The sequence below is a fragment of the Falco peregrinus genome, chromosome Z, assembly GCF_023634155.1.
Source record: "Falco peregrinus isolate bFalPer1 chromosome Z, bFalPer1.pri, whole genome shotgun sequence".
NCBI lineage: Eukaryota > Metazoa > Chordata > Aves > Falconiformes > Falconidae > Falco > Falco peregrinus.
Window position 1 is genome coordinate 71059849 of NC_073739.1, and position 13592 is coordinate 71073440.

Here is a 13592-nt window from a genome sequence, read left to right on the forward strand (position 1 = left end):
TAAAACCCATGAAACACTGAAATTTCAATTAATCACATCTTTTGACTTAAACAGTGAAGGCAGCTTTCCACTCCCTGGCTGAACAAAAACATTCAAGGGTGCATTTTCAATGCATCAGATGGAGACAATGGTACCCACCTTTTCCATTAGCAAGCCCCTCATGCTATGAGGGGTTGTACATAAACCTGCAGGCTCCACTTTCCAGCAAAAGGACAAAGGTGACAGTAGTGTTTTTGCCAGAAAATCCCTTCCCCACTGACCAAGCAAATGAGCAAGAAGAGACCAGGAGAAGAGGGAAAGGCTCAGATAATGATTGTGTTCAAAAAATAGGAAAGTTTCATGGTAATGCTACAGTTGAGTTTACATGATGGCCATAACGTATCTTCAGCCCTCATGTCCTGCCTCCCAGTGCAATGAACGCTGGATGGCTTCCCACCAAGTATGAGACATGCTGATTCAAAGTGCAAGGTGAATTCACAAGGAGGCTTTCAGCCAGGGGATTCTTTTCTTCCATGTAACTGAGATTCTTTTCTACATCAGTATCTTTTACATTGAAATCACACTTTGAGCACCGAAAACCAATTGTTCCTTCTGTCTGTTTCAACAACAACAGTTCCTTTTAAAAAAATCAATGTGTTTTTCTGAAGAATGATTTTTTGACCTTTACAGCTCGGAGTAGTGAAAGAAGCAATTCCCTCTTCTTATCCAGGAACCTGAACTAAGACCTGTCATCAAGTGTCAACCCAAAGGATTAAACTTCCAAAGGTTGAATTTTGCATTCACTGTAATGGTAAATACAGGCACAAGCAAATGAAAATAAATAGATTTCTAAGCACATACTAGCTTATACAAGCATACGAACAGTCAGGTATGAATACTTGTTTGTGCATGCAGATATAATCACCTCCTCCTGACCCTTCATACGCTTTTTATAAAAGCAACCTGATGGGCAATTTTTCACAGTTCAGTTTTATTACTGCAAATTTCAGAGAGTCCAACATAAGAAAAGAAAAAAAAGCCCCACCAACACCCCATCTACCCTAGAAAAATCTAAACTGAAAGGCCAGAATTTCCTGTAAACTTGATTAGCATTAGGATAACAAAGCAAGTCTGAGTCCTGCAAGCTCAAGACCCAAAAGTCTTTCGTCAGGTAAAACTGCCCAGCATACTGGATTTGCAGTTCTCAGATTACTTCCTATATCAGACCAGGGTACTCCTGCTCTGCCACACACGCTTTTCTCAACAGCATCTGATGACAGGAGAAACTTCAAACTTCATTCACCCAGGCCTTTATCAGAGGGAACAGATCAAATGAGACCTTATTTTCTTCAATCAGAAGGTACAACCTATTGATAATTTTATAAATCAGGTTATTTCTGGTTTTGTCTTTAAATTTTTATGACAATTCAACACACATTGAGAGAAAAATTAAGTGTACTATACACAGTAAATAAACAAACCATGAGAAGAATCCATATGCAGTTTAATAGTACAGTTTAAGTAAAAAAAACCCCAAACCCAAAAATAAACTAGCGCACAGACTCCACTGCAAACTTGCCTGATAAACTCCACTGTGTAGTACTGGATGGGAGAACTTCCTTCACTCACTCCGGGCTTCCAGGACAAAGCAACTTCTGAATCAGAAACTACCACGACCTGGGGCTGATAGGGTGGTGCAGGGGGCATGCACTTATCTAAGCCAGAAGAAACGCAAAGGAACAGCATTACAGAAGTAGACGAGCTAATACACACAATAACCTAGCACCCACAGACTTGGGAACCAAACTCATAAGCTTCTCCCCTCAGCTGATGCCCCTCTAAAATCCCATACTTGTGGAAAAATAACGGTGAAATATTACCATACTGCACGTGACAGAGATGTAGGCGCAAGCGATGTGCTGTGTTACAGGTGTGTGCCCTGTCAGTTTTGCCACAGAAAGACATATACTGGGTGTTACCTTGGGATAAAGTTGTCACATCTCTGGGCATGCTGGGTCGTCCTTTCCCTGCCCAGCCATATGCTCCAACACTAACACGGTGTGGAACGCCTGGCTTCAGATCACCGATAACAACTTCCTACCAGAGTCAAGAGGAGACAAGACAAGAACATTGTGAAAGCTCTTCCATGTAACTAAGAACATTGCTGTGAGCTGGGATTTGGGAATCTTACACGGCATTTTCCATGTAACCTCCTAGGAGGACTGTCCCCAGCCCAGCCCAGCGCAGAAGCAACAAACACAAACAGCACCATGTGTTTCCTCTCAAGCTGCAGCTTCACCCCGGGGGAATCCGCAGGGATGACCTGGACCTATTTCTCAGCATAACTCACAAGGTTGCAGATTGTTTGCATTCGCTGTCCGGCTTTTTTCCTGGTGAAGTCAAAGTCACATACTATTCCCTCCCTTGAGCCACTTGCTGGCACTCCATATCAGTCTGGTGCATTTGCTTTTTTGTTGTTGTTGTTGTTTTGTTTTGTTGTTGTTGTTATTGTTGTTGTTTGTTTCTTTGCTTTTGTTTTTCTTTTAAATCCAGAGACCACAGAAGCTCCTGAGAACGAAGCAAGCTGATGCAGTGTGAACTGATGATCTTTAATTTCTCACAGAGTGGAGACCATTCCCATCACCTCTCACAACTTTCCTAGCCCAGCTATTAGCCCTGACCTGAACCCAGCGTTTCCCGTATTTGTCCTTCAGCCATAAATACAGAAAGATTAACCCACAGACAACTACTGTAAGGGTGACGATGCTAACCTACACAAGAAGAGCTTGTGCTGCTGAATACTGTTTAGAGGAGCCTGCTCAAATGTCCAAGAAATTAGCAAATGTCACCAAAAAATTACATTCTATCACGGGCTACTGCACATAGCATGAATCTGCTTCAGACATTTATATCCAGTCTTTAATGGAGCATGTGCGTGTGTGTATAGAAATTCAGTATTCTTTACCTGCAGTCCATCTGTAGAGAGATGTAAATCCAGATTTATGAATTTTGACAGCATATACAAGTAAACAGAAACACCAGGTTCTACAATACAGACCATTTTGGTGTGAAAAAAGGCACTTACAAAAAAATGTTTTACATGGATTTGTCTTCTATTTTTCATTCTCTGATATTAAAAACATTATTCACAGTGCATGTGAAAATGCAGAGATCACCTTTCTCTTCACACTGGAGCAGACTTTAAATTTGCATTTCCAGTTGCAGAAAAACAGTAAACTATCCTTAAATTTTATTAACTGCTAAATTTCCTTATGACAGTATTTTGGACAAAGTCTCCCCCTCTATTCTTCAGGGAACTTATGTTATTACTACAACATTTTTGGCAACACCCTGCCATCTGTCAATTCTCTAGCTGTGGTTTTGGAGCTCCATCATTTCCTATTAACATGCACCACCTGATGATTACCCTGTTTTTCCATCATTCACCCTTGATCTGCTTGAATGATCTGAATTCATCTGAGAGAGACAATAACAACGCTGGAAAAGTAACTGCCCAGACAGAGACAGCAAGGACACGCACACTGAAAGATTTATCTGAGTCTTTCAGTCTTGTAGCTGAAGTGACTGAGATCTTTCAAAATGTGATCTGAAAAGCCAGTTCTGAAAACCCAGCACCTCCTCCCCGTGACAATACTAATGACTCTGCTCCTGCCATTCCATCCTCCATGCCACACTTACTGTCCATCTGTATTTCAGCTGTGTGCATTTCTTCCTGCCTGCATCCCCCTTAATTACATTTATTCTTACGAGAAAAAAGTTCTTCATAATGTGTTCTATTGCTTTCACACTATTCAGGAACCTGGCCTCTGCAGAGAGTGTGATATTGATGCACATGCCTCATATTACTACCTCCAGAATCAAGTCTAGAGTAAACTAAACAGAATGAATCTCATTGACTGCAAGAACCAAGCTCAAAGTCCTAACATCTACTTAGTTATTTAAGTTCAACACGGGTACCCCCAAAACCTCAGCAAAGTGCTCCCTTGCTTGGCTACCTGCCTCCTTCTCCTGGCAATGTCCTCTCCGTGAACACAGCTGTTGGACATACAATGGGTATCTTTGATATCAAATATTTTCTGATCTTCTAGGATCAAGGCATTAGTGAATATGTAAAGATTTAGGACATCACCAAGCTGCCCTGACTCGTGCAATCTCAGGAATACCCACCTCACAACAGAACACTTTCAAATGAGATTCTGGAGAACAAACACATTTCCTTGTACGCCCCTGTCCGGGAGCCTGGGAGTACCTATTTAATCTTTTTTTTTTTTTTTTTTTTTTTTTTTTGCTTCCATTTTGAAGAAGGGTCTTTAAACCCAAGTTTTATTCATCCCAGAAGAGACACTGTGGACTCAAAGATAAAGAATTTAGGTAGTATGTGGAAGAGTTAGGCCTCCATCACTTTTTTAGTCTTTCTCTCGACTCAGATTGGCTCTACATTTTGAAGCGTGACACCCCAAATCAGACATCACATTGCTGGTGGGGCTTTACCAGGCACCAACCTCCCTTTTCTGTCTTGCACAACACTCTTGCTGAAACCTTGCAAAGTGACATTTGGTATTTTCATCACAACCCCACATTCTTGAACAGGGTGAAGCAACACAATGCCTTCTCTGTGGCAGAGGAGCCAGATGTACCCAGAAACTGCATATCCCCCCCTGCCCTGCCACACAGATTGCCCTCCCTCCACGTGTGTTGAAACTGTAAGGCTGTGCAGTAAGCCACCTCAAAGAAACGAGGATTACAAAATATTTTCCAAAGAGTATCTGTTTTCTGTTTTGTTTGTGTTTTAATCCAAAAAAACACCAGACCCTGGATTACAGCACAGCTGCAGAAACCGAGCTGGGTTTAGTGGCACTTGATCCCCTGACAGCTCCTTCCCTGCACTACTGGTGTCAGCTGCTCACTCCTCGTTTTGTACTGGTGTGTTTGGTGATTTGATAGGGAATGCTATTGCTCTCCATGGCTGTATCCCTGACCCAAAACTTCCCACCTTTAAAGTCTACTAATTTTTCTTGCTGTTTTTCTTTTATTATTTGCGCACGACTTCCTGAACATTATGCCCAGTAGAACAAATGCCTTATTAAATTGTACGGCACCTGCACTTCTCCTGGCTGCTCTCACATGTTCTCTATTATGAGATGATATAATACAGCTATGATACCGTATCCCCTTTGCAAATGCACAGGCACATGCACATGCAGAAACAGGCAACGCAGTTCTGCTCTTGCTATGACAGTCTCGCACAGTCCCCAGAGAACGCAGCAGCGTTGTACCTGGCACCAGGAGAGGAGGCTTAGTGACAGAAACATGACCTATGCAGACTTAACCACAAAACTATTGCAGTTTTCTGTTGAGTTTGGTATGAATATAACAGAAAGCATTTCAGAGAAAACACCACTTCCTGAGGATTAATGACAGCTGGGAGCTGATTAATTGCAGTCAGTCGTACTTCTCCCCAAGTACCCCTCAGAAGTGTTATTTTTACCAAGCAAAAAAAAAAAGGCCCAGCATGGAACCTCAACTCTGAAATGCCATAATCCAGACTCAGCTCAGCTGGGACTGAACCAGATAGTCCTGGTTCAAGCACATCCTGAGGTCTCATCTGGGCATCAGCCTCCTACAGTCCAACCAAACTTCTGCATGAGATCCACCAACTTTGTAGGATTTCTCCATTCCTAAAACAGCACTCAGAATGAAAGAAACCAAGGTTTTCAAGAGGCTGATGATGTTGGGAACTTCCGTTAAACACAGAAATCGCTGTGCTTACCCTACCCGAACCCCAGCACCTCCTCCTTGCTCCCCCCTCACAACAAACCCCATCCTTTGCTGACGACAGGAAGCAGACTGGACTGAGTGCAGGACTGGAAATAATTACTCTGAATAATTTACCATCTGCAAAGCCATTACGAGAGCTGGGAGTTTTTTTCAAACCTGTTTTATGCTAGTTGTTAGTCTCCCACTCCTTCCTCCTGGGCAGTGCGTGGCTGGCCTCTTCCATCGTTCCTCCTCCTCCTCCTCGGCTCTCACTGGACTGACTTAGGTTTTTCCTCTTCATCCCCTCTTCAGCTGGCAGGCTTTGTTCTTCCCTGCCACTGTGTGTCTGACTGCCCAGCTGCCCCTGTCCCTCTTTAGTCCTCACTGCCTGGATACAGCAGCTCATTTTTTTAGACAAATTTACCCCAGCAAAACAAGACATCTATAGTTTTGATGACTGAGAGAAAAGCTTATCCATTGCTAAAAAGAGAGCTGCTGCACCTACATGTGTCCACCTTCTTCGCCTCCAGATTTTGAGCTTTAGCTGCTATTTGCCACATTTTGACTACAAAAGATCCTCTATACGTGCTAATTAGAATCAACATTTGAGATCAACTTCTGTGTGTGAATCTGTGGAAAGACCAGGTCAGGCACATTCGATTTCATTCATTTGAAATCACAGCTGTGACCAAGTTTCATGTGAAGCAATACTTACAAAAATTGCTTGTCCTTCAAGTTGACCCTGGGAAAAAGTGAAACAGGACTTGTTAACGAAATAACACACTAAAAAGTGATGGCAAAAACACATAAATAATGGGTCAGTGAATTAAAACAAGGCCAATACTGCAGCATATAGTAGTCTATGTGGTTATCACTCATTTGTGCCAGTACTGTTCTCCCAGTGAGTCAGAATTACTGCTGTCAGGATAAAGATAAAATCCAATGCCCTAAAATCCAATGTTTGTTCTTTGTGGGCACTACTAGCAAGAATGGTGTGGGTTTTTTTAAAAAAAAAAAACCAAACCAAACAAAACACAACAAAACAAGGAATACGAAGGTAAAGATCAAAGGGAGAAAATAATGGGTAAATAAGGAAATAATATATCATGGCAACAATATTCTTTCATTCTCTGTGATACCACAAACCTGCAAGAATCAGAACTGACAACCAGAGTCACAGAAAACTGCAGGAACTCTGAGTATCCCCCTCACACTTCTCCTGGGGAAGGTTTCTGAGCACTGCCCAGAGGGGATCAGGAAATATCAGTGAACTCAGTTTGTTGACCATCACATGGGGAGGCTGAAGGAAGAGGGGTGAGGCAACAAAGGAGAATGAAGATGAGTAGAAGGGAAAGGTGGGAAAAACTGAACTGTGAAGAAGGATCACCAAAGAAAGACTGGAAAGACTGCAATGTCCCCCTGTGCACACACATAAGCCTTGGATTCCTGTGCTAGTAATGTTCCTGTCTCGTGGACAGACAGCCCTTTGCAGGGTGTGCTATGAAACTGATCCCCTCACAGCACCCAACCTTCAACGCTCCTGCACTTTCTGTCCAAGCGGAGGCTGCAAAATCTCTGTTCCTGCCTTGCAGAACTCAAAGACAGCTTCTCTGCAGTAGGGAAGCATCAGCATGTTTTGAGAAAACCCTTTAAAAGCAGACAGTTATTAAAACTACCCAGAAGCACAGAGGAATTCTTCCATCATGGCACTAATTTCTCAGCTGTGCAGAAGAGGATGGGGTAGTGTTCATTCACAAGTGGAAAAGGATGGGGAAATTGGACAGCAAAAGGGAAGGAGGAAAGAGAAAGGGAGAGTGAAATAAAGCAAAGTAAGAAAGCAAAGGAGAGATAAAAGGAGAAACAGAACTAAAGGAAAGGGGTGAGATAGGAGGTGAGGAGGAAAAGTAGTGCTTTCAAGAACAAAAAAACCCAGAAGTTGAGGAAGTCTTCCAGGGGATGAACTTGGACAAGTTGCACTAGTGTACAACTAAAGCAGCACTATTAAACATTAAGTTCTGGATTTCAGGAGGCCAGTCTCACACAGAGACAAAAATACACTGGAAACTCTGTGTTTCCTTTAACTCGCAAACTTACCTGTGTCAGACACTACAATACACATACACTGATACTGCATCTCTGTGCATAGTCACGTAATTCCCCTTCCATGTGTGGAAGTGCACAGAAAATGCAAATTCAAAATCAAAATTTCTATTTTAGTAGATGCCAAAGGACAGTATTAGGAAGATGCAAGCAAGTCGCAATAGTTTTACATGATAAATTAATCAGACAATGAGGAACAAAAGTGTATCACACTGACTGAATTACAGAAAAACATTGTGATTTCCCTTTGCCCAAGACCCAGAACAGATCTGGGACTTGGATCCTCACCATAATTTGCAAATCAGCAACAAGTAGACAGTTGCAAGCTCCCACTTGAATGCTCTGCTCCAGCGCTTCTGACTGTTGATGAAAATAAATACTCACCATGTTAAGCATATCCAAACTCAGGGGAACATCATGTGAGAGCTGTTTAACTGCTTTGTTATCTTCAACCTCTGAGTAAAAGACCTTGGGAAGAAGATAGAGTCAAGTCAGTTAAAGCAGTAACTCAATGCTTCTATGACTTAAAAGCAAATGCATTGTTATCACATCGTGGACAGCATTTGAGCCTTTGATTCCCTTCTTCTTCAAATGCGTGAAAAGCTAACGCCCTTTACCATTCCCTTCACATTTGCAAGAAGTTGTCAGTAAGGCCAAAGGACACCATCTTAAGTCTATACGTGGAACAGAAGTGAAACACAGCCTAGCTTTTAGGGCAGACTTGAACCAACAGCTTTAATTATGCATCATTTGGCCATGGTCGGCATGAACAGCTAAAGATTTGTGGGATTGGTCTGCACAAGTTAGGCATTTTACTTTATATGAGGAAGATACTGACAGTACATGATTATGTCATTATAAAAATTGCTGTATCATAAACGTCCCTCCATGTCTGTTGCCATGTGCTGGAACGAACAAGCAAGGGAGAGTCTGCTTTCCTGTGCACAGAGACCCTGCAATGCCACAGCATCAAAAGTTAACGTGAAGTGCAGATGGTTTGAGTAGAGCACTATCCACGCTGTTTGCCATCGATTTTATTATTATGACATACATGAGATCAAGGCTTAAAAACAAACTGGGGCTTGGAAGCTTCATCCACTGCATGAAAAGTGAAAACTATTCATGATTTCTGACTATGAAGTATTGCAACTGTTTGAAAAATATCATCACCTGTAGAAACGCCATTTACTGCATCTCTATTTTCACACAAAAAACATGGACCTAACTACAGACAGAGCCTGGCTGCAGCAGGTTCTGGCCAAAGCAAGTACTTCTTGGTGTCCTAGACCACAAGCACTTTCATAAAAATAAAAATAAAAAAACTCTGCAACTGGGCTGCATCACTGTCATTCAGAAGCCCATGGGATGAAAGGGCATGTGTACCAGAAATACCTAATGGAAGGAATTCTGTAACTCTTTCAGCATACATTAATAATGAAGGTAGGTAGGAATTTTCTGCATCCCATGTTTTTATGTAAAACTAGATTTTTTTCTGTAAATTTCAAAGTTTTCCACAGAAAATCCTAACAAAAACAATTGCTATTTGTTTTTTGTTGAAGAGGGAAAACAATGAATTCGATTCAATAGCCCGCAGCTTTTGGTGCTCATTCTGCACTAACTTCCATTTTGGGACTGAGTTTCACTGCCATAAAATACCTGTTAAAACAATGCCTAATAAAAATGAGTGGCAGATTAGTGCTCATGGTTGTTCTGCTCGCTCACTAAACCACAGTACCCAGTTTAGTTTAGCCATTCTGGTTTGCCCAGTAGGCAGAAGGTAACGTGTCTGAAGCTTGGACAGGATCAGAGCCTCCCCTATAAAACGGCTGGGTAAAACCGGAAAATCACTTGACTTTAAGGAAAATTCACCACTGAGGTAGGGGGGAATAAAGCAAAGGACTTCTTGATATTTAAGGCTGTGGCTGGGCTCCCAGGGATGGTATGAAGTACAGTATTTATCAGAGGAAGAGACACCATGAAATTCTCTTTCCCCTGTACCTGCTGCCAGTCTGGGAAGGTTTAGAGGTGCAGTTTGGAAAAGCCATTCCTGCTAAAGCAATCCTCAGGCTGGAAGTACAAGTCAAAGTATCTGAATGGCCCTGACATCACCGTGCATCTCCCTTCACTTGCACAGTGTAATATCGACCTGCTCCGCTCTACAGTTTTATCAGCTGCAGAGAGTGCTAAGATCCTTACATGAAAACGACAGGAAAAAAAATCTATATCCACTGCAAGCCCTTGGCATCCAACCCAAATTCCCATCATAGTTTGCTTCTAAAACATGAACTGCTTGTTTCTTAAGCTTACAGCTCAATCCATTCAAGCTCACTGTCCCCTGTCTGCTTCTGGGCAATGGTACTATTTGTTACGAGAGTGGGCCCTCCTGTTTGCTTCACCGTGTGGCATGTGTAGTCTGAGGCCGTGTAGGCTACCGAGGCTGCTCAGTCCTCTACCAGCAGTACAGGGGATCGCTTACCGTATATCCTGTGATGGTGCTTGCATGCTGCTTTGGCATCCTCCATTGCACACTGAACGCTGTGCAGTTCAGCGAATCCAGCAGTATATCAAGAGGAGGTCCCAGTCTGTCTGCTCAAAACAAAATGACATTGTGTAAGAAGCCACAGGACTTAAAACCTCTCCTTTGCCTAAGAACAGACATGTGCTGCCCTCATTCCAAACTGTCTAACGTAGCCCACTACTCAGATTTTACTTGGGTGCACCTTTTCCCTCTCCACCTCTGCCTTCCGAGGCAGCAGTGGAATACCAGGAGAGAGGGCCAAAGGGGGACATCCTCTCTCTCAGTGGCAAGGATCTGTTGATCAGCTCAGGACACCTCATGGACACCTTCAGCTTCCCCATCACCCTACACCCACCCCAGGCTTCATATCCACAGCAACACCCCAGTGTGAGGAAAACCAAACCAAAATCAAAACATCTTTGGCCATTTGCTGCTTTGGTACAGGCCAAGAGACCCCACTCTCCCACCACTGAGCGCTCTCCCCATCACTGCCACCTTCTGCAAACTCAACTCCTTCATGACAGCTACAGGTGGGAAGGGCAATGATTTAAGTAAGAACCAAGTTTAGCCTGATGAGAAGAGGACAAAGGGCCCTTCAGTTCCCGTCTGCCCCTCTCCAGACGCAGGTTACAGCGATGAGATCCCTTGCTGTTACAATTTCAGTGCTGGCACAATCAACCCCATCTCCCACCAGTTGCAGCAGGAGGAGGGTATTTTTGTATGGCTATACTGGTCTCACAGCACCTATGCATCTCCTCCTTTTCCCATGGTCCAGGCTGGCATTTCAGTACAATGGCTGATTCATCTACTGCAAAAAAAGGCTGTAGAAGAAGAAAACCCTGAGCTCCACCTCTCCAGCAACATGTTAGTAACTGCACTTACCATCTGAGAAAGGGCACGCAGAAGAGCATGTCTGCTCTGTAACCCAAGCAAGATTTTTAATGCAACTTCTTCAAACCACCATCATCCGTGCTTTTGAAACCAAACCCACCTAACAAGCAACTGTAATAGAGGACTGATTGTGACACTTTAACATTTGTTTTCAAGGTGACAGTTTTACTATACTTATTTTTTTGCACACCCTTACCTATGAAAATCTTAAGTAAAGGCTAAGGAAACTTTTTATTTTCTCCCTTTTTTCCCCACTAACTCTGACCAAATATCAAGGGAAAACAAGCTACTGTAAAGGTCATTTTTAGGCATCGAGCAAGCCTACATCAGATTTACACTTGTCACTTCCACCAACATATTTGATTTGAAGCTAAATACAAAACTTAACTGCTTTACAAACTCCACACAGTATTGATCAGCATCAATATTTGAGTAGTTAAAACAAGAGCAGAACTGATAATCTGGTCCTTTTCAAACTGACCCTGCGTTTTCCCACTGCTAGGAAACTTTCTGCTTTACGTTACTTAATTGGAGTGAGCAAGTGTGGCCAGTCAGGGTCCACACCCCTCAGTTAACACCAATGATTCTGTTTTCCTGGCCCTTTCATCTATTTATTTCTCTTCAGTGCTAAAAGAAATCCTGGACGGTGGTAGGTGCAATCATAAAAGGATAAATATATAAATGAGGTTTAAGAGACCCCCACTTCTCTCACCATCTGGTCTCTATACCTGAAGCTTCAGCCATTCTTACCTAAAAAAAAATTCCCAGCAGATTGTCTCCTGGGCAAGACTGCACAAGGGCTGCATGCAGGGGGCTCCTCACCAAGAATTTTTTAGGTTTTTGTCCTTTTATTGTTGAAACAACACAACAGGGGATAAATATATATATATATATATATATATATACCTTCAGAAAAATCGACTCCCCACTGTATGCTAGAGGTTTGTGTTTTCTACACATCCCAAGGATCTAACTTATCAGTTCAACTTGAAATAAGTTCTGAAGACCAACGCACTGTTACAACATCCCCAAGAAGTTTGTGTAGCCATAACAGGACAGCACTGCACTTAGACATTAAGGAGGGAAAACGTATTTAGGGCTCTACCTGTATGAAATGTTCTCCTTACCCGCAGTGATGCAACCTGATTTGATGGGAGCATGCAAAAGAATTAGTCTGCCCTAATAGGCTCCTACCCCGTAAACATAAGCCACCAGCCAGATTCCCAGTTTCCCTATTGCATTTCCCAGACGGTATGACAGGGAGCTGCATTCCCCTCCCAGCACCTTTCCAGGGACACCACCAGCACCTCCTTTCCCCTAGCTCCCAGGGAAGGGGCACTGAGAAGCTGAGCATATCCTAAATGGATCGATCTTCAAGTAAACAGATAACCACATAGTGCTTCAAGCAATGCTTTTGAGCAACCCGCAGGTTTTTAAACACGTTCCTGAGATGCCGGAAACTACCCTGGACCCAAAGACAGGGACACCTCCGTACCCATATTGCCTGTACAGTCCATGGCACAGGTTCAGCCTCCTAGGAATGGTCTGGAGGATAGAACAGCTCACAAATGGTGTCTGTAAGTCAGCACAGACACCTTTTGGGAAGGAAAGTAGTTCAGCCATACGGATGAGAAGAAAACCATGCCAAGCTACTTGCTGTCTGGGCCCTCACGCATTTTCTTTATTAGCACAGACTTAGCCTCATGGATCCTTGCTTGGTTCAGGGCCATGAGCACAGAGGAGTAACACTTTTGCTCACCTCCTGCCCTGCACCCAGCAGTAGCTGGACCATACACTACCATGCATCACCTGCTATTGAAAGGAGAGGTAGGGAAGAGCAGTCAGGGCTGGGGTATCACTGTCTACTTAAGCAGCATTTCACATTCAGAACACACCTTTCCAATCTTCACAACACCCAGTGAGGCAGACTAGTATTAGAGCTGCATCAGTAGTAAAGGAAGAAGAATACCCCCTAAACATTCACACTTAGCACATTTGTGCCATCCTTTTATCACTTTCTGGGAAGGCTTCTATGAGACCAGTTTGCTGGGAGGAACAGTTGCTGAAATAACAAGTTTTAACCAGCAATGACAAATACTCCTATAAGGCAAGCTTCAAATTCATGTTGTGAATGCACTATAAGCCAATAAAATTATTTACAGAAAGTATTTGGTGAATAATTTGGAGCAACAAATAGATTTGAAAAGAATGCAATCCATGTACAGACTATCTGCCAACAGAGAGGCAACATCTGTTTAATAAGGGGCCACACCATGAATTACTCATGCAGACCTACCAAAAAATAGTATCTCCAGTCTGCAGATGA

The 13592-nt window shown here is 42.9% G+C and overlaps 1 protein-coding gene across 2 annotated transcripts in view; it reads right to left on the bottom strand.

Annotated features, from left to right (window-relative positions):
• The window catches only part of EGFLAM (EGF like, fibronectin type III and laminin G domains), a 77698-nt gene that overhangs the window by 48558 nt on the left and 15548 nt on the right, over positions 1–13592 (bottom strand). For both annotated transcript variants that reach the window (XM_055791247.1, XM_055791248.1), the window contains exons 2-6: positions 10334–10443; positions 8242–8325; positions 6473–6499; positions 1959–2076; positions 1559–1694 (exon numbers count right to left, since the gene is read on the bottom strand). In XM_055791247.1, coding sequence (XP_055647222.1) covers positions 1559–1694; positions 1959–2076; positions 6473–6499; positions 8242–8325; positions 10334–10443 — 475 coding nt within the window. The remainder of the gene's footprint in view (positions 1–1558; positions 1695–1958; positions 2077–6472; positions 6500–8241; positions 8326–10333; positions 10444–13592) is intronic.